Genomic DNA, 24383 nt, shown 5'->3' on the forward strand with positions numbered 1-24383 from the left:
TGCATACTGGGAGCCGTAGTTTCACCACAGCTGGAGTTCCGAAGGTTGCAGATCCCTGATATAGGGACTTGTCTATCAATGATGTTGCCTTAATGGTATTTTTTGTACAGTGAATTTTGATTGACCGCCAATGTGTGCAAGTGACTTCATCCTAAGCATAGAGAAATTGAATTTCTGACCGTTGTAGAACTTTCTAAAATCTGGATACAATGGCTGATCATATACAGAAACAGGATACCATCACTCCAAGAGAAGAGGCTGATGAGAACTGCCATCTAAATATTTTGTATTTTTCTACCCCTACATCATATATGTTCAAAACTACTGTAACACATGTCAAATCCTTGTCTTTCACTGACCTAGTGGATTCATATAATAAAGTCATCAAAAACAGTTCCCAACAACTACTTACATTTTCAAGGTTCAAGATGCCCAAAAGGCCAAACTTACTCCCAAGTTATAAGTATCATTCCTATAAGTTTCAACTAAGCGGACAAAATGTCTTCACCTCTATGGTTAAAGGGATTATCTGGCCAGATAAATATTGTTTTATTGCACTAAACATTGAAAGAGATTGCCCTTTTTATACTGTAAGTAGCATAGCTGCACCAATGTCTCTCTACTAGTGCTGGTCCTGTTGGTTCAGACACAGAAATGGAGCTTTCCCCGACTCTGTGTCGGTATATGACTCTAGTTATAGGTTTCAAGGGGCTGTGTGGCTAAGTGCAATAGCTAAGCCAGTCCCCTTCTCCATTACAGTGGATGCAGAGATTGACTTACCTATTGCACTGAGCAACACAGCCAACCCCTTCAAGCATATCATGTACACAGAGAGGGAGACCTGCTGTACCGTGTCAGAACCAGTCCAGAAGTGCAGCAGGCCTGACCCTGGAAGCGGACATTGGAGCAGCACTTTCAGTGTCCAGTGCATTAAACAACTTCCGGTCTGGCCGGAGAAGACTTTTAGACAACTAGACCACTTGAACAGCATTTATTTTGACTGATACAAGTCTTTATAAGGCTCTGCATTAACAAAAGATTGACACCACGACAAATTATTTTTGGAACCCAACTTGGAACTTTTTTTTTCGTTAATGGAGTATCTTATGGACTTCAATTGCTGTTGTGAAGTAGGCGGCATTTCAAGTAGAAGGCCTCAAATATAAAAGTTAAACTAGGACTTTTTACTTAAAATTTGAAAGCACAGAGATGTTTCTACTGGCTAATCTGGCTAGATATCTAGGTTCTCATCAAAACCAATGCTGAGTAGACTTGTGGGTGAAATTCGTTTTTTTGGCAAGAAGGTAGCTGTTTTACATTTTGGAAGAAATAGTACGGAGCCAATAATGTTATTGCTGTATGGGGCATTTTGTATGTATTACTTTTCTCCACTTCCTGCCTTGTTGGTACAATTTGATCCTTCAATTTCATGGACGTTGTTTCAGCCAAAAAGCACAATGATTGCCTCCATCTGATGATGTCTTTAAATACTGCTTTATAAATATCCTATGGAACCACTAGATTGCTATAGTATGTGTCTATATGGAGAAAGCACATTTTGAAGCAGTCGTATCTGATACACCAACAATATTGGTGCTAGCATGTATACACAAACACATTGCATGTGAGATATATTGTTACTGGGATGTACTGATGCAATAACATATTTCAACCCCAACATTTGACATACCGTACATCAGTTAAAAGACAAAATCAGACCTTACTGATATATGAGGAGCATAGATTGACAAGATGATGCTGGATTCGAGGTCTTCTTTTCAGAGGTAAGACCATACACAGAAGATAATAGATTGGATTACCGTACATTGTTTGGGCTCTATGACCAAGCAACAGACACTGTCCATAGTCTATTCTGCACATTGCAACTCTTGATTACTCAACTGTGGTTAACATCATCATCACTGGTCTTCAAAGTAAGAAGTAAAGATTTCTACCTTTTTCCTATGACTGGTTTACCTTTTCTTCAACTGGCTTGACAGAAAACCGAAACAGGCCCCAAACTAGGGTCTGTCATGTACATGCCATCCATTCTATGTACATTTTATTAATAGCCGCTTTATTCCATGACTAGCCGGAGCGTAGCAACATGATGCACCTAATTCACGATGCCTCACATACTTTGCCAATGTGCCAGACATGAATCCATTCTTACAACTTCTTAGAAGGTGCCTGCCTACCTTCACTTCATATAACCAAGTGTAAGGCTTTGATGCTTTCTATTGGATAAAGCTCAAATAATGAAGATAGAAACAATATGGGGAACATCTTTCTGTCATCCCTGAAGAAACGATACAAGGAATTAGCCACACACAATTAAGCCATCAAGCAATTTCTTTTAACCCATGTACTATTAGAACCATCCAGTCAATATAAGAGGGTGAAAGACTTTAAGACACATACAGATTACTTTCCATCTTCTCCGACTTTATTTTCCTATACAGTGGTAGAATGTAACAGCCATTATGTAAACCTTCTCAATGCCAGCCATGCAAGTACAACCGGCTTCTACAACTCAAAAAACCAAATGTTCAGGGTAAAACATACAAAGAATGTTTACATTTACTCAAGAACAGAACTAGGTTCTTAAGGGTTGCTGGACCTTGATGTGGACAACCTGGGTTGATAAAGGCCTTACTTAACCCAACTACATGCACTGGTGTTTACTGTCTAAACAATTTCTTTTCCGCATGATGAATAATCAGGGATAGTAATTTTATTTCAGGACATTACTTGGGAAATCTCAATGAAAATTTCCCACCAGGCTTTTTTTCATAAAGAGTGCGTACACAAGAGATGAACCTTTTCTACAGTCTCACAAAACAAACAGGTTTTCTTAAAAGAAAAAAAAATAGAACAAAAAATAATAATTATAACAACAAAGGCCAAGATTTGAGAGGAACGATGCCGTGTTTGTGTGTATGAACCTCACTCTGTAAATGGCTAGCATGAGGCTCTTCAAACATTATTTTTAGTATCCACTTTCCCCTTCCCACGTAACACACCCGCACCCCCTAGGAGGAATCATGCTTTACTCTCGCTTGCATTTGTTTGAGTGGCTTCATTAGGAACTGTTTTCACTTCTGCAGGGGTGCTCTTGCTGTCTGATTCCTCGGGCTTAGAGTTCTCTTCTACAGGGGCCTTCCTATAAATAGATAAAAAATAGGATGAATCGATGGAGCAAATAAATCTTCGCACAGATTTCATGCACATCTTCACTAATAAGGCCACAATAGTCAAGAGATATCAAATTTAAAGGAGTTGCCTAAAAGTAGAAAAAAAAGGATCTTTTTTGAAGAAACAGTGGCACTCTTGTCCAAAAGTTGTGTCTGATATTGCAGCCCAACTCTACTGACTTCAATAGGGCAGTTCTGCAATACAAAACACAAGTCATAGACATAAGTGCTTCTATTTCTTATCTCTGACAACGAATTTGAACAGGATCAACTAGTACTCCACTTTACGGAAAACATGAACATCCACGTAATATCTTACCAGGCAACAAGATCACTGTATGACATTTAAAGGGTTTGTCCCAACATAAAATTTTATTTTAATATAATTCAGCATGAAAGACTAATTTGTTTTGTAATTTATTTGCTTTTACAATTTTTTTTCCATTGTAAGATATTCACTTTACTTCATTATAAATGGTGCCCCTTGGTGTTCAATCTGTATAGTAATATGTATGTCCTCCTACTGAGCTGTGCATGCAGGTCGCACATTTTCAGTTCTATCCTTCAACTGCCACCAGTTGGATCTTCCGTTAGAAGCTGTGACAGTTACAAGGAGACACCTGGTGCAGAAAGGACACTTCCCCTCAGCTGTGACAGTAACAGAGAGGAAGCTGTAGCAGAAAGGATACACCCCCAGAGCTGTTACAGCTACAGAGAGAGTTGCAGCAGAATGGACACTCCCCTGAGATGTGACAGTTACAGAGAGAGCTGCAGAACAGTGGCGTAGCGGGGAGGGCGTTGGCCCAGGCGCCAAATTGCAGGCCTGAAGCCTATAAGGCAGTAGAGTGAAGGAGGACTCGGTCACAATTACCTCACTGTGACCTCCTGCGTCGGATCTCGTGAGATGACGCAGCGTGGGAAGGCACAGTGAGGCGTTCGTGAGCGCCTGTGCCGGGATGCCACAAGATGTGATGGAGAGAGGTAAGTATTTTATTTAATTTTTTTATGTACCCTACCCTAATTGCAGAGGTACTGGGGGCACTATGGGGATGGGGAGAAGCAGAGAGAGGAGGACCGAGGACATCATACTAATAAGAGTGGAGTGGCCATTACATTAATAACAAAGAGGGGGCCATTATATTAATAATAAAGAGGAGCCATTACATTAACAAAGAGGGGGCCATTACATTAATAATAAAGAGGAGGCCATTATATTAATAATAAAGAGGAGCCATTACATTAACAAAGAGGGGGCCATTACAATAATAATAAAGAGGGGGCCATTATATTAACAATAAAGAGGAGGCCATTATATTAATAATAAAGAGTGGGCAATTATACTAATTATAAAGAGGGGGCAATCTACTACATTACATTGTACACGAAGAGTTATCACTGTTATCTGTGGTGTTACATAGGACTGCAGGTAACATCTACTACGTTATCTGTACTCAGAGTTATCACTGTGTTATCTGAGGTGTAACATAGGACTGCAGGTGAATCTACTACATTATCTGTACACGGAGAGTTATCACTAGATTTGTTAGAAAGAGACTGTCATGTACTATATGATATCTGATTTTCATTTTTTTATATTAATCAGAGGATAATCCCTTTAAATATCTGCCAAATATAAAGCAATTCTGAAATCGGCCACTACTGAGGCTGGGAAATAGCTGGTTTGATAATAGTGGGACTCCCCAATATTTCCTGCCCATATCAGAAAGCAGACATGTGATATGATCAGGTAGGAGCCAAGTTACTGACAAACAGTGCATTGCCCAAAAGCTTGACGTTTTGGTCACCACGGGCTCCAATGATGTCCTCATTCGTTATTATCTTCTACAGCTCTGTTTATCACTGTAGCAATTGGTTGAGAAGTAAATGACAATGTGTTTTGCAAAGACTCCAAAGCCTCCTTTTCTTATAGGTTTATTTCTGGACAATTTATTTTATTTTTTCAACAAAAGCTAAGGTAAGAATGGTGGTGGCAGGACAAGAGGTTCCAAAAGGTCAAAACACAAAAGGTTTTCATAGCAAGTCAAGTTTCATTTAAAAATCCTGCATAAAAAAATCTCCAAAGGGCAGCAGCAGGGGCGGGCTGGGACGGGGGGCAGGGAGGCAATTGCCGCCCTAAAGCATGTTAAAAACAGCCGCTGGGCCGTCTTTAACAAATAATTATATATATATATATATTTTAAATTCCTATGGGGAAGGGGAAGAGGAGCACTATGAGGGCATTTACTGGGGCACTATATAGGGGTATTTTATACTGGCATACATTATGGGGACATTAGTTCAACTGCAGGCACTAAGCGGGGGTATTTCATGTACCATCATATTATAGGGAAAATTATTACTACTAGGAGGTATTATGCAGAGCTTTACTACTACTGGGGGGCTATGAGGAACATGATTACTAGTATGGGCACTATAGGGGCATTATTACTACTAAGTGTGCTCTGGCAGAGAATTAATTCTATTGGTGGGATTTTGGGGAGCACTGTTACTTTGGGGGGCACCCTGGCACAGTATCAGCTTAGCACAGTTATTTTTGGGGGACATTATCTTTATACTATTAGTGTCTGGGCGCAGTTATTTTTTAGAGCACTGTGTGCCAATAATTGTTGAAGGGGGCACTATCTGTGTGGTAGTTGTATTTCCAGGGGGACTGTTTCTGCGGTATAGTATTGGGGGTGGCAGGAAAGGGTGTTCAGAAGATGTGAAGATGATGGAAATGTGGGAAACTAATGTCTGTTTGTCAATTTCTGCAGAGACGGGAGAAAAATCATCATGGCGGTCTGGTCTGAATGGAGAAGATAAAGAAAGAGAACGTCTACAACAAAGGTGACATCACTGGATGTAAGAGGTATGTGGCGCTATGTAGGAGAGGAGATGCTCTGGCTCTTCCCCCTGCCATTTGCAGAAGGAGGATTCAGAGATGGGTGAGGACGGCCAAAGGGGCCAGCAGGCCACGGGCGGGTGGCAGATGGTGGGGGGGAACCACAAGCCTTGAGCAGGAATTGGGGAGGGAGGAGAGCGGAGGAGCTTCCTGGCTGTAGCTTGTTGTATAAGCAGGCAGTGCAGCCAGGACAGGCCTCCCCTCTTCGTATGATGTGTAGAGACAGGCCTCAACAATAGAATTTCAGCTGTACAGTGTTTGTTGGGAGTGGCCTATTATATGTAGGAGGGGCTTTTAATAATTGGCGGGGCTAAACATGGGCCACTTGACTGGATTTATTCCCCAGGACTAAGGCTGCCAGCCCTCCCCTGGGCAGCAGCAATTGATGGTTACCATATTATTCCCTATGGAGCACTGCCATAAAGACTCCATAGTAGCTGGATCTCTGCTAAACAAAATCTTAGGACTGAACCAGCATTAGATGCAGCTTGACTAAAAAGGAGTTGGCACACTAGATATGCCCTATAGATACTGCTAAAAAGATAAAAATAATTTAAGTAACTGAAAAAAGTTATGGCTTTCAAAGCCGCATGTACTTAAAATTGAAAATGGCCTTCAAGAGGAGAAAATCATCCAGTCTTGAACTGGTTAATATACTACTAGGTAATTATGATGCATTTATTGTTAACATATATTATCAAAAAATTACTTATAATATAGCATTGAGGTTGTATTGAGGTTGTTTCAAAACATCCCACATCCATCCCCTTCTGGATCATGGTCGATGGCCTTGAATACTAAGACTAAGGCTGGGGGAACACCAACACCAATCTCTCCCGACCACTCCATATATATGCAGACTTGCTTTGGCTAAGCATGCATGAGTTCTCAATGGGGAGAGGGTGGTAAATAGCTGCCAGACACCAATGGCGATTGCTTATTTCCCCTGGGAGCAAATGGATCAGGCATGTTAAGATCCAGCTGCCTGATCCTTCTCTCCGTTGCCATTGGGGGAGTCGGCAAGTGGCCATCTCATTAGGTGGTCGATCAAAATCACTGACCTTGGCGGACATTAATCTTATGTTTACAGCCTGCTTGAAGATAAATTTAATTGATACATAAACTAAAACTAAATAGTTTTAGACTTCAACCATACATCACAAATTAATCAAATCCCTAGCAAAAATTGTGACTGAACTAATAATGGCTGAGTTAGCTGAAGAAAAGCAATAACATTAGAGAAGACAAGCACAACACAGTAATAAGACAACACAAGACATAACAAACAAGGAGGATTAAGAGAGGCCATACTCGGTGTTGGATGATGCAGGCGGTACAGAGGTGTCTGTAGTGGAAGAAGCCAGCTCAGGAGCTTTCCCACTAGCCACAGCGGCAGAAGAAGAAGTTCCAAGAGCTGCAAAAACATCCTTTGCAAGGTCAATGTCTGGAGTCTTGAAGGTCCCCCCATCAATTTGAAAGTCCTCACCCTGGGCGGGTTTTGTGTTGCTGAGGGAGGCTGCCTCATTCTTGGTAGCCTCCGTTGGACTTTTCACTGTGCTGGGTTGTACTGCTTCCTTTTCTGGGCTTTTGGTGCCTGATGCTGCCTGCTTGAGTTGTTCAGGAGTAGCTGGGGGGCTTGTGGTACCAGCTGGAACTGTGGCTGGAGGCTTAGCATTGGTTTTGGGAGACTCAGTGGTAGCAGAACTGGGATTCAAAACTCCACCTTGACTAGCTGAAGCATTAGCTGAACTGTTAGTAGATGGGGTATCACTTAGATCTACCAGAGGGGCAACCTTTGGAGAAGCAGCAGGGGCAGGTGAAGGGGCTTTAGGTGCCTCTTTTTTGGAGGGAGTAGCCTGCACAGACTGTGCTGTATTTGAGTCAGGAGCAGATGTTGGTGGAGGACCAGTGCTAGAGGTGAGGGTCGTGGTTTCGCTTGTGGGACTACTTTGCGCTGTGGCAAAGGTTTCTGTGATAGTATCAGAATTAGTGGTGACGGTAGTGACAGATGGCAGCATATCCTCGACGGTAGCTGTGGTATCAGCTGGATGCCTGCGAGAAGCATAGGAACAGAGAGAGAAAGAGAGAGAAAGAGAAAGTAGACAATGAAGAAAACAAGTGACATATACACAAAGAGTAAACCACACGAACACATGCACATTACTTTACAGACAGGTATAGTAACACTGAAGTGAGGTAAACTGTTAATAGCCATACTTAAGACAGGCAAGATGGAAAAAGAGATAGAAAAACTATTAGCTCAGGTTAGTTGGCATCCCTGAGGATCATTCCTTCCTACATTTCTGAAGTGTAGGTATACAGTACTTTAAGTAGTCGTTACCCTACTGTAAGAATGCTGAGTCCAATTAAATAATGTCACAACAGTTATTGTAAGGGTGTTGAATACACAATCAAACATGTCCAAAAGACCTGTTTAAAGGGCCACCAAACCCCCCCAAAAAAAAGAAAAGAAAAAAGAAAAGAAAGCATAACCTCCTCAGGAAAGTTTTTCTGTAGTTCTTTCTTCATGGACATCTGCAAACTACTGCAGGAAACAGATATCCTACAGTAAGTGAAGTATCTTCTTTCTCCCTGCCTCTCCATCTTCAGCTGGAGACTGACTCTGTGCACTAGCATGAGCTCACCGGTTGAAGTTTGGTAAGGGGGCACATCAGTGTGAAAGAGGTGGAAGCTGGAAAATTCCAACAGCTTCTTACAAAACCTCCCCTGCATGTGTGCAGCTATACTATACAGTACCAGACCAATGACACCACTGAAAGTTCAACCCAGCTTTCCCAGGTGTCTGAATGTCAAGTTTGTCCACATATAGCCAGGAGTGATTTCTCACTGTCTGTCTAGGCCATTGTGACATTCATCAGTGTTGAAAATCTGGATTTCAAGTCTTGTGGAGCTATACACACTGTCCATATAATGTTACCCTTACACAGTGCAAGGAAACCCGCTTTCCCAGGACCCTGAAAGGCATATCCTAGCCTTGCTAAGGCACTATGTAAGAGTGAGGAGGAGGCTTTATCTTGGTAGATTTAGTATTCTGCAGTCTATAACAGTTTCACATGGTGGTAACCTAGCTTTGCCAGCACCATGAAAGGAAAATCTGCCTATTTATGGCACCATTTAGTTGTCAAGAAGGGGATTTATCTTAGTAGATTTAGTATTCTACAGTCTATTACAGTTCCACAAGGTTGTAACCTAGAACCCTGAAAGGCAAACCTGCCTAGCTATGGCACTATTTAGGAGTAAAAATAATAATTTATTTAGGTAGACTTATTATTTCGCAGTCCCTACTACAGGTCCATATAATTTTACTGATGCCAAAATATTCCACAGTGCTTTACATGCATTATTATCATTAATTTGTTACCCAGCCTTCCCGGGACCCTGAATGACAAATCTATGCAACAGTACGGAGGATTTGTCACTGGAATTCTTACCCAGCTTTTTCAGGCCCCTGGCCAGCAAATCTAGCTAGGTACTCTACAATACTGGGGATTTAGGGTACATGCACAGAATCCGCACTGAAATCCGCAGGTGTTTGCAGTCAAATCCGTGCAGTCAATCCGCATCAATTGGTGCGGATTTGCATGCATATTTGGTGCGGATTTTACTAAGTAAATGGAGAAAATCCGGTCAGAAAAAAATTAAATAAATTGACAGGCTGCGGATTTTAAAATCTGCACCGCAGGTCAAAATCCGCTCTGAAAAAATCTGCATCGTGTCCATTGAGAATTTCAAATTCATAAACAGGCTGATTTGGCATTCTGCAGTCTGGGAAAGCTGGATATCAACCTCTGTAATTGGAGCATTTTGGTTATATTAAATACAATGCCGTTCTGATATGCTGTGTGCATCTATCATATGGTACCAGGGAAACGCAATCTGTTGTCACCAATGCAGCTGCATAGGCTTTTTGCTCAGCTTTTCCAGGACCCTGAATGGCAAGCTTATCTAGCTATATGAAGGGATTTATCAGTATATAGATCCTAAATATATTAGGACAATTATGAGTATGTACTATATATTCAATTTGATTTCCAGCTAACCTCCACATGCTACCTAGCTTTTCAAAGCTGCTGAAAAGCAAATTCGCACAATTATGCAGTGTTGGAAGGAAGTATCACTGCGTAACTAGGCTCGATAGCTATTCAGCTGTATGTACTGCACCATGGCTGGAGCTGTTACCAAATCTATTTTGTACTATGAGTAACTAAGAAATTACAATGGCCATGCTCACTGTGTAGACAAAATGTATCCAGACTAAACCCAGCCCCCTCTTCCTTATCTTCCTGGCTCACGTGCACTAGCATCAGAGGGGGGAGAGGGAGTGGGAGAAGATATGGCTGCAGCCTGATAGAACAATGCACTGCTTTTCTAGTTTATTTTTCATATTCTGCAGTTGTGATATCTGACAAAACAACCGCAAATAACAAAGACAAATCAGGAGATTATGCTAGTGTATGTTTTGTTTTGTTGTTTTTTTTTCACTTTTGTTTGCATTCTGGATTTAGTGGCCTGAAAGCCATACCATACCATTATCCAGATTAGATCTCATACAGTATATTATGCATTCTAAGCATGCTTTGACCACACTAAAGACTATTTTTCAATGCAATTTTGGATGGTCGCCGGAAAAGGGTTCCACTCACTTTTAAGAAATTTCCCTGAGATTCTAAATACTAGTTGCATGTTTTAACATTTTAACATTCTCTGCTTGCTGTAAATATGGCTAAGCTGCAATACCAGACACAGCCCATGGACAAGAATGATTCTGTGTCTGGAAAATATTAACACTCTTTTTTAATTAAACTCTGAGAAAGTGGAACTAGCTCATTTCCATATACCCAATTAGTGCATATGTGCACCAAAGAGATGGTCCATCGCTCCTATCAGCCAGAGCAGAGGGCGGCCAAGTGTTACATGGTTACCCACAGAACCTGCAACTTTACCGGAGGACACAGGAAACACAGATGAAGATTTATGGACAGTAGATCAAGGGATATGTTGGAGAGTTTTCCACAGCAACCAGTCAGATTCCACCTCTCATTTACAATAGGTCGATTGGTTGCCATGTGGGCCGGCTACTCTTTCCTTTTGCAGTAGTTCTGATAATACTCGAGAATCATATAATTTTTTGGGTCTGGCTCTAAAATATGAATGTTCCCACATACTCAGGTCCTGTTAGCGGAGTGGTCTCATTGGGTTCTGTCTGGTTGCTTCCATCATGGTTTGGTGTCCTCTCTTCTTCTGTTCGTACCTCAACAATGGGTTCTTTAGACTCATCTTTTCTGTATAGAGAACACAGAGACTACCTTGTTAACTACTAGGAACAAAAAAAATTATAATCCAGCAACATCAGTATACCACAAATATAGACTGCATTGGACTCATGTAGAAATACACAAGGGGTGACAAGGGGTGAAAATGTTCTTTAAATGCAATGGTCAAGAAAACCCAAAGCTACACCATTTTTTTAAATATTTTACGACCAAGGGACAAAATAGAAAATGTAGACTTCCATCTCTATTACTTCTATGATTCATTCAGATGGTTAAATGATATAATAACAGCAGAATAGAAAACAACTACTATAGTCTTATTTCTATAATAACCTAGTTCTAATCCACTGGTCACGTCACTAATTTGCATTAAGGTTAATAAATCCTTCTTTAACGCGTTTTTCTATATGAACAACTCCTGTCCCTATGCCGTATTAGAGCACATGGACGTTATAGAGGAGTGCCCCCCTGTATGAGTCAGAGTGAAGAGTTGCCAGCAAGAGGCAAGACCTGCTTTAGTGGATTCAAGCCATCCATGTATTATACGGCCATTAATCTGAAGTTGAAGTGAGTGCAAAATCAGCTGCTTGTCAGGGTCTTAGCGACAAAATTCAGTGATCAAATTATTCACGGCAGGAGCTCTGGATTCAAATGGTTGTTGCAACCCTTTAAATCAGACCACACACATAAAATCATTTCCAGCCAAACCTATGTTTCACCTACAGACCTGACTACATGGCAAAATACATATTGGATCAAATAAGCATGAATGTTTACTGCCATACTGAGAATAGAAGAAGCTACTGCAAGAGACCTCTTAAATTCATAATGCCAAATCCTTCTTTGTTCTGATGTGACTCAAATTGTTTGTCCATTCCACTAGAATCATCAACATATACCTAAAATGTATGGAGAGCATTATCACACAGATGGTTCTTCTTTTCCTCTTGGCTCAACACATTCCGTGACCAAAAAAAAAAAAAAAAAAATTTTGTGATACTATGCCATGACATGTCTACACTATACAGTATGCAGCTATCTGTAGCCACCCGGTGGCAGTGATGTGAATTGCAGCCTGCCAAGGGTTTTATTAACGTGTTATGATATTGTAATGGATTTATTTGGTGGTGTCCTTAACCAAATTCGAGCAAAGATAAGAGTGGACACATCTGTGAGTGGCCAAGGCAACCTTTTTTTTTACAAGATGCAGCCTAATTCTGACCCAGATGAAAACCCAACTTTATTTAGCAGAACCCCATATTTTTTGTCATTACAGTGACAGTGTATATTTAATATGCCCATTAAAGGTTTACTTACGAAAACGCTGCCTTTCCTTCTTCAATGTCTTTGCCTTTGGCACCTGGGCCAGCCTTCCCACAGAAATTGACTGCAATGCACATCAGCAGACCACATTTGTTTAGGAAGTAGCATGTTACGTCCACAGCCACCAACAGGAGAACAAAGACCACGATGAGAATGCCCACAATGGCTCCTGTACCCAGTCCCGAGCTCGTGCTTGTGGTGGCTTGAGAAAGAAAAAAATGGAGAATGTAGTTAGACATGGTTACTGAGGGAATTCACCATTCTGTACAGCAGATATCATTGGGGTCAAACTGGTGTAAAGTAGAACTGGCTAAGTTGCCAATAGCAAACAATCAGATTCCACCTTTCATTCTCCAAAGGAGCTGTCAAAAATGAAACGTGGAATCTGATTGGTTGTTATGGGCAACTAAGCCAGTTCTACTTTACACCAGTTTGATAAATGACTCTATATGTTTCCATAAGTAATACATGATGTATATAGAGCTGGCATCAATACATTCTTTATCATAACATGTGTAACTGATAATCGACCCGTGTAAAGCAAAACTCTCGTTTATCAGGTGAAATGATCGTTTATGGGCACAATAAATCAAAATTTCTGGACAGCGGATTGTGCTTTAATAACATCGATCTGCTGCCCAGAAACAATTAATCTGTATGAGGACGAGAGACCGTTCGCTGCAGGTAAATACAGCTCTTCCCTCCACTGACGAGCAGGCAATTATTGGGAAGGAACAGACATTCCTGATAACTGCCTGCTCGTTTGCCATCTGTAAATGTGCCTTAAAGAGGACCTGTCACCACAAAATGCAATGCAATCTGAAAGCACTATGTTATAGCACAAAAGAAGCTGAGCAGATTGATATCTATAGTTTTGTGGTAAAAGATTCAGTAAAAGATGAAATGTATACACTTACATCTCTGCTTTTTCTGCCTCCTGTGAACAGTTATCTGTACCGAGGGGTTATTAGTGATGGACAGCATTGAGGGTATAAGTGTCCAGAAGAGATAGCCTTCATCCTGTACTGATGTTCACAGGAGGTAGAAAAAACTAAGATATAAATTACTGAATCTTTTCCACAAAACTATATATCAATCGTCTCAGCTCCTCCTGCTCTATAACATGCTGCCTTCAGATTGCATTGTATTTTGGGGTGACAGGTCCTCTTTAAGTGGATAAGACGGCATGTCTCTTGCCTGACCACATTACACTATTTTGCTGATAATTCTTTAGTTAGTGCTGAAAAATGCACTAAATCCTGCTCAATGTGTGCCACGCATTGTCTACATGCAGTACAATGAGAATGGAAATACTTCTCTAAAGACCATGAAAACGTCCATGTTCACGGGATACAACATTTCAGCTGCTCTATGTAGCCATTTTCTATATACTATATTCACGGTCCCAGAACCTGTGCATAGCTGGACCGACTAATAGGGCTCATGACCGGAGGGTGCCCAGTGCTCATACCCAGTAAGGCAGGTTCAAACGATTCTGAGAGGGATTTCATGACTCCATTGTAAATGGGTTGTCCAGGATTAGAAAAACATGCTTGATTTCTTCCAAAAACAGCACATCTGTATACAGATTGTGTGTGGTACTGCAGTGCCCCATTCACATTATCGGACCTGAGCTGCAGGAGAGAAGCCATGTTTTTCTAATCCTGGACAGCCCCTTTAAGCATATTACAATTATAAAGGTTGAAGGGGGTGCATGACTTATGAAAACATGGAGTTGCACTGAGTTATTCTATGAATGTGCAACATTTTCTGTAATCATTCTGCTGGATCCTCTAAGGCAGGGATCAGCAACCTTTGGCACTCCATCTGCTGTGAAACTACAACTCCCAGCATGCAAAAGTGCTCAGCTGTTCATACAACTTCCACAGCTGGAGTGCCAGAGGTTGCTGATCTCTGCTCTAGGGTATGCGCCCCCAGGGTTGGCTATATCTGTAATAAGTAGCTGCAATATCCATAAATCCATATGAGTTTTAGTACATGTTGCATATCTCCTTGTTTATATTTTCACAGACTCACAGTCGGTAAAAAAATCGCAGATGTGTAAAAAATATTATTTTAATTTTTTTTCATGATAATGCAAACGGATCTGTTTTGACTTACATTGAAAGTCAATAGGAGGCAGATCCGTTTTCAATTGCACCATATTGTGTCAGTAAAAACGGATCCGTCCCCATTGACTTACATTGTAATTCAGGACGGATCCGTTTGGCTCAGTTTCGTCAAACGGACTTCAAAACTCTGCAAGCAGCGTTTTGGTGTCCGCCTCCAGAGCAGAATGGAGGCTGAATAGAGCCAAACTGATGCATTCTGAACGGATCCTTATCCATTCAGAATGCATTGGGGCTAAACTGATCCGTTTTGGACCGCTTGTGAGAGCCCTGAAACGGATCTCACAGGCGGACCCAGAAACGCCAGTGTGAAAGTAGCCTTAGCAGTAAGCTGTTTTCACTAAATATAAAACAGGTGAGATGATAGTCAAACCATAAAAACACAAACTGAGGGTCATAATCCCATTATTTTATAAAGTATATTTATATCACTTTTTTTAATTAAGGGTGTGCACATTTTTGAAACATTTTTTTAATGTAAATTATGAAGCAACACTCTCAATGATCTTCATTAAAAATATCCTACCGTTTTGTGGATACAGATCCTATGCAGTGTTATCTGTTTCTATGGTTACAGACTATAAACGGTGCGTACAGTCTGATCCTTCAGTCAAGCAGTTACTCGATTCCATCTGCTGCATCTTCTTGCTAACCAGATGGAAGGGGGTAACTCAAGACTGCAGAAGCAGATAACATATGTCAAGATACAAAACATACATATGCAATATTAAACTTACCACGAGAAAATCTTGCAATTTACACAATAGATTGCCTGAATTTATAAAATGTTAGTGTATTGTATGAGAACAGCAATCCACTGAGCTGTTATTAGACCTGGGACCTTTATACAATAATTTGAGACTTTATATATTATTGGGAATCATTATGACCACATGTAGCAGATTTTCCACCTTGGAATTTTCATGGCTGATTTTACTGCATTTCTGCTGTTGGTTTTATGGCAGATCTGCAGTTTTTTTTTGCAGATTTTGTAAAGAGTAAAGTCCAGGATGTAAAATCCAAAACAAAAATTCATAAGCTCTGGATTTAAAATATGTATTGCAGGTCACTTTATGCGGTGATTGAGATTTCTTAAAATATCATCCACATTGATGGTACTGTACCACATTGATGGTACTCGTTCACACAAACGTATTTTGCGTTTCGCATATGGGCAGTTTTCTGCGTTCCGCATACGGAACCATTCATTTCAATGGGTCCGCAAAAGATGCGGACAGCACTCTGTGTGCTGTCCGCATCCGTTGCTCTGTCCCGTGGCCCTGCAAAAATTATGAGTCCTGTCCTATTTTTGTCCGTTTTGCGGACAAGAATAGGCATTTCTATAATCGGCCTGCTGTTCAATTCCAAAAATTGCAGCAAGCACACGGGTGGCATCTGTTTTTTGCGGATCCGCAATTTGCGGACCGCAAAAAAAGGTACGGTCGTGTGAACAAGCCCTAAAACACAGATTTCCCAATTCCAAATCCACAGTGGCAAATCTATGCCCTGGATTTACCCTTAGGGGACATTTACACGGTTGTGTAGCGGTGGTTTTTAGGCCTCCCATCGATTTCAATGGGAATTTCTATGTGAAATACACACAAAGACTGAACATGTTGCCTTGTATGAATTACAGCATGATTATGTCCCAATTAACAACAGATCTCCCGAATTTACAATGAAGATATAACAGTTTTTTGGCATAAAAAGTTTTGCAACTTTTCTCATTTGTATGTTGTTCTTACCACTGAAAAAAGTAGACGTGGCTTTGCAGGAGTCTTCATGGCCTCCTGTGAGCCTGCAAATCTACTAGCTGCCATAGATTTATTAAGATGAGATGAGCCAAATTCATTAAGAAGCCTGCGCATTTTAATAAACGAGCTGATTCTTACTCCAGCACCCTTCTCACTGGTATCTGAAAAGCTATATACTGTATATATACATCTCATATATATATATAAAAATGAGTTTCTGTCTGTCTGTCTGTTCTTTATGCGCGACCAAACAACTAAACCGATCTTCACCAAATTTGGCACACAGATACATCAGGTGTCCGGGAAGATTTTAGTCCGGGTCTCAGCTCTCTAGGATGTACCGTTCCTGAGATACAGTATTCCAAAAAAATGACCTGCATTAGACAATACAAGCCTGCAAGTCTTTCTCTTCAAATCCCAACTGCCATACACAGAGTTTTACTCCAGGTTTCCATAACAACCAGCCATTTTTCTTCACTGCTGTAGGTAAACTTTAGGCTAGGGCTACAGGACGACAATAAGTCGCACGACACAGAGCACAACTATGCTGCTACATGCATCCATCTTGGATGTTTTTTTTGTGACTGTCGTGTCGCAGTGCGACACCATAGTCTATCATTATAAAAGTTGTTGAGACAAAATGTTGCGCGACACATGTCGTCGTGTAAACCTAGCATTAAAGGGGCAGGGCGCTGTGGAGGTCCCTGTTAAAGGGGCGGGCGCCGTGGAGGTCCCTGTTAAAGGGGCGGGCGCTGTGGAGGTCACTGTTAAAGGGGCGGACGCTGTGGAGGTCATTGTTAAAGGGGCAGGCACTGTGGAGGTCACTTTTAAACGGGCGGGCACTGTGGAGGTCACTGTTAAAGGGGCGGGCACTGTGGAGGTCACTGTTAAAGGGGAGGGCACTGTGGAGGTCACTGTTAAAGGGGCAGACACTGTGGAGGTCACAGTTAAGGGGCAGTAGCCACAATAAAAGGGGCAACTGCTGTGGAGGTCACTGTTAAGGCAGCAGGGTACTGTGAGGTCACTGTTAAGGCAGCAGGGTACTGTGAGGTCACTGTTAAGGCAGCGGGGTACTGTGGAGGTCACTGTTAATGGGGCGGGCCCCTGAGGAGGTCACTGTCAAGTGAGTAGTGTGGTGTGAAACTTACTGTTAAGGTTTAACCTTATTATACTTGCCATCTGGTTGTGAGTTTGCGCCCTGTGTCCACACGCTCGCTAGACTTTCATGGTCCAGTGAAGATCCAGTACTAGTGTTTACCCGATTGGCGGTCTCGCCCCCGCCTAAGGCTTTTTCGGGCAGATACGGCAGCACCCACCAGTTACCTGTAATTTCTCCAGTTGGCCTTCATTGTGGTTGCACCCAATTTGGTGCAACCCCAATAGGTGAGCATAATTAACTTTGGAGGACACTGTTTGCTTTGACGTACTCACCCTATGAGCGCCTTTCTCTCTTTTTGTGGTCAAGAACTCAATGGTCACTCTGGCTGAACTTCAAAGAGCCTATGTGCAGATAGAAAAAACTTCCAGAAGGTCAACCATCACTGCGGCATTGAACAATCTGGGCTTTATGGCAGAGTGGCCAGAAAGAAGCTTCAGTAAAAGACACATGGAAGCCTTGGAGTTTGCAAAAAGCAGCTAAAAGTCTCTGGGACTGTGAGAAATTAGATATCCTGGTCTAATGAAACCAAGATTAAACTTTTTGACCTCAATTCTAAGTGTCGCGTTTGAAGACATTGCCTTATACCATCCCTAAAATGACACGTGGTGGCTGCAGCATGCTGTGGGGGTATTTTCCAGTGGCAGGGACAGGGAGACTGGTCAGGTTTCAGGGAAAGAGGAATGGAGTAAAGTACAAAGAAATTCTTAATGAAAACTTGATCCAGAGTGCTCTGGACCTCAGACTGGGCCACAAGTTCAACTTACAACAATCCAATGAACCTAAGCACACAGCCAAGACAACGCAGGAGTGGCTTAGGGACAACTCTGTGAATGTCCTTGAGTGGCCCAGCCAGAGCTCTGACTTGAACCTAATTGAACAACTCTGGAGAGACCCGAAAATGTCTGTCTACCAACGGTCCACATCCAACCTGACAGAGCTTGAGAGGATCTGCAGAGAAGAATGGCAGAAAATCCCAAAATCCAGATGTGCAAACCTTGTAGCATCTAATCGCTGCCAGAGGTGCTTCAACAAAGTCCTGAGTAAAGGGTCTGAATACTTATGTCTATGCAAGATTTTTGTATTTTGTTTTAAATAAATTAGCAAAGATTTCTAGCATTCTGTTTTTACTTTGTCATTATTGGGTATTGAATGCAAAAGAATGGGGAAAAAAAACATGATTTTTTTTTTTTTTACTTTAGATTAAGACCGCAACATAACAAAATGTAAAAAAATGGCCTTAAAGGGAACCTGTCACCTGGATTTTAAGTATAGAGCTGAGGACATGGGTTGCTAGATGGCCGCTAGCACATCCGCAATACCCAGTCCCCATAGCTTTGTGTGCTTTTATTGTGTAAAAAAACCTGATTTTATACATATGCAAATTAACCTGAGATGAGTCCTGTCCCTGACTCATCTCAGGTTAATTTGCATATGTATAAAATCGTTTTTTTTTACACAATAAAAGCACAAAGAGCTATGGGGACTGGGTATTGTGGATGTGCTAGCGGCAATCTAGCAACCCATGTCCTCAGCTCTATACTCAAAATCCAGGTGACAGGTTCCCTTTAAGACTTTCTTAGTGCTCTCTCTCTCTATATATAATACATATATATATATATATATATATATACACACTCACCTAAAGAATTATTAGGAACACCTGTTCTATTTCTCATTAATGCAATTATCTAGTCAACCAATCACATGGCAGTTGCGTCAATGCATTTAGGGGGGTGCTCCTGGTCAAGACAATCTCCTGAACTCCAAACTGAATGTCAGAATGGGAAAGAAAGGTGATTTAAGCAATTTTGAGCGTGGCATGGTTGTTGGTGCCAGACGGGCCAGTCTGAGTATTTCACAATCTGCTCAGTTACTGGGATTTTCACGCACAACCATTTCTAGGGTTTACAAAGAATGGTAATGGTGAAAAGGGAAAAACATCCAGTATGCGGCTGTCCTGTGGGCAAAAATGCCTTGTGGATGCTAGAGGTCAGAGGAGAATGGGCCGACTGATTCAAGCTGATAGAAGAGCAACGTTGACTGAAATAACCACTCGTTACAGCCGAGGTATGCAGCAAAGCATTTGTGAAGCCACAACATGCACAACCTTGAGGCGGATGGGCTACAACAGCAGAAGACCCCACCGGGTACCACTCATCTCCACTACAAATAGGAAAAAGAGGTTACAATTTGCACGAGCTCACCAAAATTGGACTGTTTAAGACTGGAAAAATGTTGCCTGGTCTGATGAGTCTCGATTTCTGTTGAGACATTCAAATGGTAGAGTCCGAATTTGGCGTAAACAGAATGAGAACATGTATCCATCCTCTGATGGCTACTTCCAGCAGGATAATGCACCATGTCACAAAGCTCGAATCAGTTCAAATTGGTTTCTTGAACATGACAATGAGTTCACTGTACTAAAATGGCCCCCACAGTCACCAGATCTCAACCCAATAGAGCATCTTTGGGATGTGGTGGAACGGGAGCTTCGTGCCCTGGATGTGCATCCCTCAAATCTCCATCAACTGCAAGATGCTATCCTATCAATATGGGCCAACATTTCTAAAGAATGCTATCAGCACCTTGTTGAATCAATGCCACGTAGAATTAAGGCAGTTCTGAAGGCAAAAGGGGGTCCAACACCGTATTAGTATGGTGTTCCTAATAATTCTTAAGGTGAGTGTATATAGTGCTTTATGAAACTGTCTAAAAAGAAAAACTGTCCTTGCTGCCCATAGCAACCAGTCAGAGAGTTTAGCTTTTAATTCATATGCTGCTCATGAAAAATGAAAGCTGCACTGTGATTGGTTGCTATGGACAACAAAGTTTTCATAAATCTGTTGAGCTGTATCCAAAATGGCTGAATTCTGCTTGCAGGTCTTCCTTCTGTGATCTTTGAAGTGAAGCTGAAGGTTGTAAAGCACACCAGACAAATATTCCTGAACTGCACTCTACATTAGATTATGAATTCTCTATACATGGCATAATTGATACAGCCTATTCTGTGTCAGAGGAAGCATGTGGTTTACAGGTTTTCATCAAAATGGACCTCTGGAGAGGCCTATACCCATTGATTTAATTAGCACCATCAGGTATGGCTTGAGGTGTTTGTGGCCACAAGGGAGACAGAGAAGTGTCATTGTTAAGGCTTCACAAATAAGTTGCATGGCCAACAGTGATGGCCAGTTCGCAGTGTTCGCCAGCGAACATATGCGGGCTGCCATCTTTAGTAAGGTTAGACTCACCCGGCCGGCGATGCACAGGTAAGCCATTACCTGTGCCTGTGCCGCAAGCCGGTCTGAAATCAAATGCGCTCACCGGGAGCAGGCAGTTCCGAGAACAGCCACCGGGGGCCTTCATTGGGCTGTTCTCGGAACTGCCTGCTCCCGGTGACCGCATTTGATTTCAGACCGGCTCGCGGCACAGGTAAGGGCTTACCTGTGCATCGCCGGGCGGGTGAGTCTAACCTTACTAAAGATGGCAGCCCGCATGTGTTCGCTGGTGAACACTGCGAACTGGCCATCACTGATAGCCAAAGGGTACAACACCATGCCACATCACGACTAGGGAAACTTTCTTGAAACCTGCAAGTTGTGATTACTGTGACCCAGCAATCGCAGGAAATCCAGTAGGGTTGCATTTCTTACTACAGTTGGATTGGATTTCTTGCAGCTTGTAGGTCAAAATTTGACCCAATTCACTTTCACTAGTTATGATGTAGCGTTGCTCTGATCTCTGTGCCGTGGGCCGTAGATCCAGCTTTATTGATTTATACTGTAGTTGGGAACCACTTCAACTAAAAGAAGAAAAAGGAATCTGTTCTACATGCGATATTTCGTAGCTGTAAATTTCACACAAGATAGAAATTGGAAATATTCTAAACATTTAGCATATCCAGTTAAATAAATGATAAAAAAATCCACACGCCTTATCTTTATTTTTCTAGAATTTTATTAATAGGAAATTCTCCACTGGTGAAATTAACTGTACAAGAGATACAAGTATATGGCTTTTGGCTTCGTTCGACAATTATACATACATGCTCCATCCATTCCTTTTACAAAAATATCTTTCACAGACAAATCCTTTCAGCAAGCAGGAGAATGGACAAGCCAAAATACAGAGAGGAAGCAGAGAAAGCGCTGTTGTGAAACCGGGAGCGTCATAGGCAGAGCAGGTTGTCACAGAACTCTCAAAGCTGCCTAAACTAAAGGGTGCTGATGTTCATCCCTACTGAAGGCCATATCACTGACAAATATATGTATAGGTGACAAAAGTGACATTTTACATAGAAAAGTACAAGGGTTAATATGTTTTACTAATGGTCAAATGGCATGATGCCATGGTAAAAAAAAAAAAAAAAAAAATACCACAACATCCCTAAAGTGGTAATATACAGGGAGCAAAAAGTATCTGGTGACCCTATTTCATCATTCTGGTTTTTGGGTTTGTTAATAAGCAGCCTTGATGAAGACAATTTAGCAGTATTTCTAGGACAAGCACTAGCAGCACTGATTGGATAGCGTTAGACTGTGCAGGGACACCCCCAACTGGTAACCCCCAGTTGAAACTTTATTGCAGACTGTTGGCAATTCATTTATAAACTAGTAGAAATAAGAGAACAACACCACATAGTTATATGAAAAGATGCTCCAGAGTTATTACATGGGGAGATATTTCACGTCAGGAGAGATTACTGTTCCTGGTTAGGTACCTACAGTAAACCCCATGTTTGTTCATGGTTGAGAACACATAACTTAGAGTGCATGGATGTTCCCTGGGTAACACTGGAACTACACTTATATTTCATTACCTTAAAATTGTTATATCCAGGACAGAAAATCTATTCTACAACAGCCAGGGGCTCAGAATCCCCAATATGACAATACTGCAGCATATCCTAATCAAGAGTGCCATTGTGTGTGGAATCATACCAAGATGTCAAATTCTTTGAGATGAATGCAGTTCATGAATATCAGTCAAAGTTGAATGTGGTTCACAAGGTAAGAAAAGGCTGGGAACCCCTGATTTACACAGCGACGTGCGCAGGCATGCAGTAATTCTCAAGACTCAATAGATTCTTGGTTGCTTAACTTCTTCCTTTTATTATCCATAAAGGACGGACACGTACAATATCTCGTGTCATACATGTGCATTTGAAACTTAGTTTGTAGAAAACAAATTGAATGTAACCAAATTTATAAAATTTGATAGGACATTGTGGCTATAAAGGGACATACAGAAGATACGATCATAGCCCATTATTATAATACACAATACTTTAAAGCCCACTCATGACCTACTGTAACATGTCAGTTAAAGGGGTTGTCAGCTTTTCTATATTGATGAGCTATCAATGGGATGTTCAAGTGAGTGGGGACAGTGGTGTTGTGATTACACCTGCTCACCAAAGCAGTTTGCCCCCGCTGATCTGATATTAACCCTTTAAGGACCCATGACGTAGCTGTACGTCATGGGTCCGATCCCTAAACATGGTGCTCACTCGCACGTGCAGCAGGCGCCTTAGCCGCAGGGTTTCTGCTACTTTATGTCTGATCGCATGCATCTTACCCTTCAGATGCCGTGGTCAAATGTGACCACGGCATCTGCGCAGACTGGAACCAGAAGTCGCGCGCTTCCGGTCCAGTAACAGCTTTCCCCGGGAATCTGTTACCTTGCGCTAATTGACCGAAGCCTCAAGCAAGCTTCAGAGTCAATTAGATGTATATATCAATACATGCCACTAGGTGGCAGCCTTGTATTGATATAGTGCAAATTAAGTTTTCAATGATGGCTATTTAGTCATCACTGAATACTATGGGCAATCAAATGATTGCCAGTTATTGTCACTCAACGTGACTTAAAAAAAAGTAAAAAAAAAAGTAAAAAAAGTTTTTACAAATATAAAAAATAAATAAAAAACCTAAAAGTTCAAATCACCCCCCTTTCCTTAAATTAAAAATCCTTAACCAATAAAAAAATAAACATCATGGGTATCGCTGCGTGCGAAAATGCCCATACCATTAAAATATAACAATATTAATGGCATACGGCAAATGGCGTAGCGGGAAAAAATGAAAACAGCCAATTTGCTATTTTTTGTCACCTAAACTACCCAATAATTTTTTAACAAAAAGTGATAAAAAAAATGGCACACACTTAAAATATGGTATCACTGAAAAGAAAAGATCATCTTGCAAAAAATGAGCCCTCACATAGCCCTGTACACATAGCTACAAAAAAGTTATAGAGGTCAGAAAAGGTTTAAAAAAAAAATTCAGTATTAAAACGCAATAAAAATTATACAAGTGTGGTATCGTTGGAACCAGACTGACCTGGAAAATGAAGATAACAGGTCAATTTACTGCATATTGTACAGTGTAAAAAAAAATAAAAACCTTTATCAGAATTGCGTTTTTTCACAATTCTACCACATTTGGAATTTTTTTCCTGCTTCCTACTACATGGTATGCAACCGTAAATGGTGCCGTTAGAAAGTACAACTTGTCCTGCAAAAAAATAAGCCCTCATAAGGCTATGTGAATGGAAAAATAAAAAAGTTAGGACTATGGGAAGGCAGGGAGTAAAAAATGAAAACGCAAAAATGGAAAATCCCAGGGTCCTT

General features: G+C 41.3%; 1 protein-coding gene across 4 annotated transcripts in view; it reads right to left on the minus strand.

Annotated features, from left to right (window-relative positions):
* Nucleotides 1–644: 644 nt before the first annotated feature.
* NCAM1 (neural cell adhesion molecule 1) overlaps nt 645–24383 on the minus strand; it is a 393444-nt gene continuing 369705 nt past the window's right edge. For 3 of the 4 annotated variants that reach the window (XM_040426883.1, XM_040426902.1, XM_040426892.1), the window contains 3 exons: nt 12708–12915; nt 11283–11399; nt 645–3163 (listed from right to left, as the gene is read on the minus strand). In XM_040426883.1, the coding sequence (XP_040282817.1) occupies nt 3043–3163; nt 11283–11399; nt 12708–12915 (446 nt within the window). In that variant the 3' untranslated portion in view covers nt 645–3042. Of the gene's footprint in view, nt 3164–7407; nt 8149–11282; nt 11400–12707; nt 12916–24383 lie in introns of all 4 variants that reach the window. The other variant, XM_040426916.1, reaches the window with a different exon arrangement.

This window comes from Bufo bufo, chromosome 1, assembly GCF_905171765.1.
Source record: "Bufo bufo chromosome 1, aBufBuf1.1, whole genome shotgun sequence".
NCBI lineage: Eukaryota > Metazoa > Chordata > Amphibia > Anura > Bufonidae > Bufo > Bufo bufo.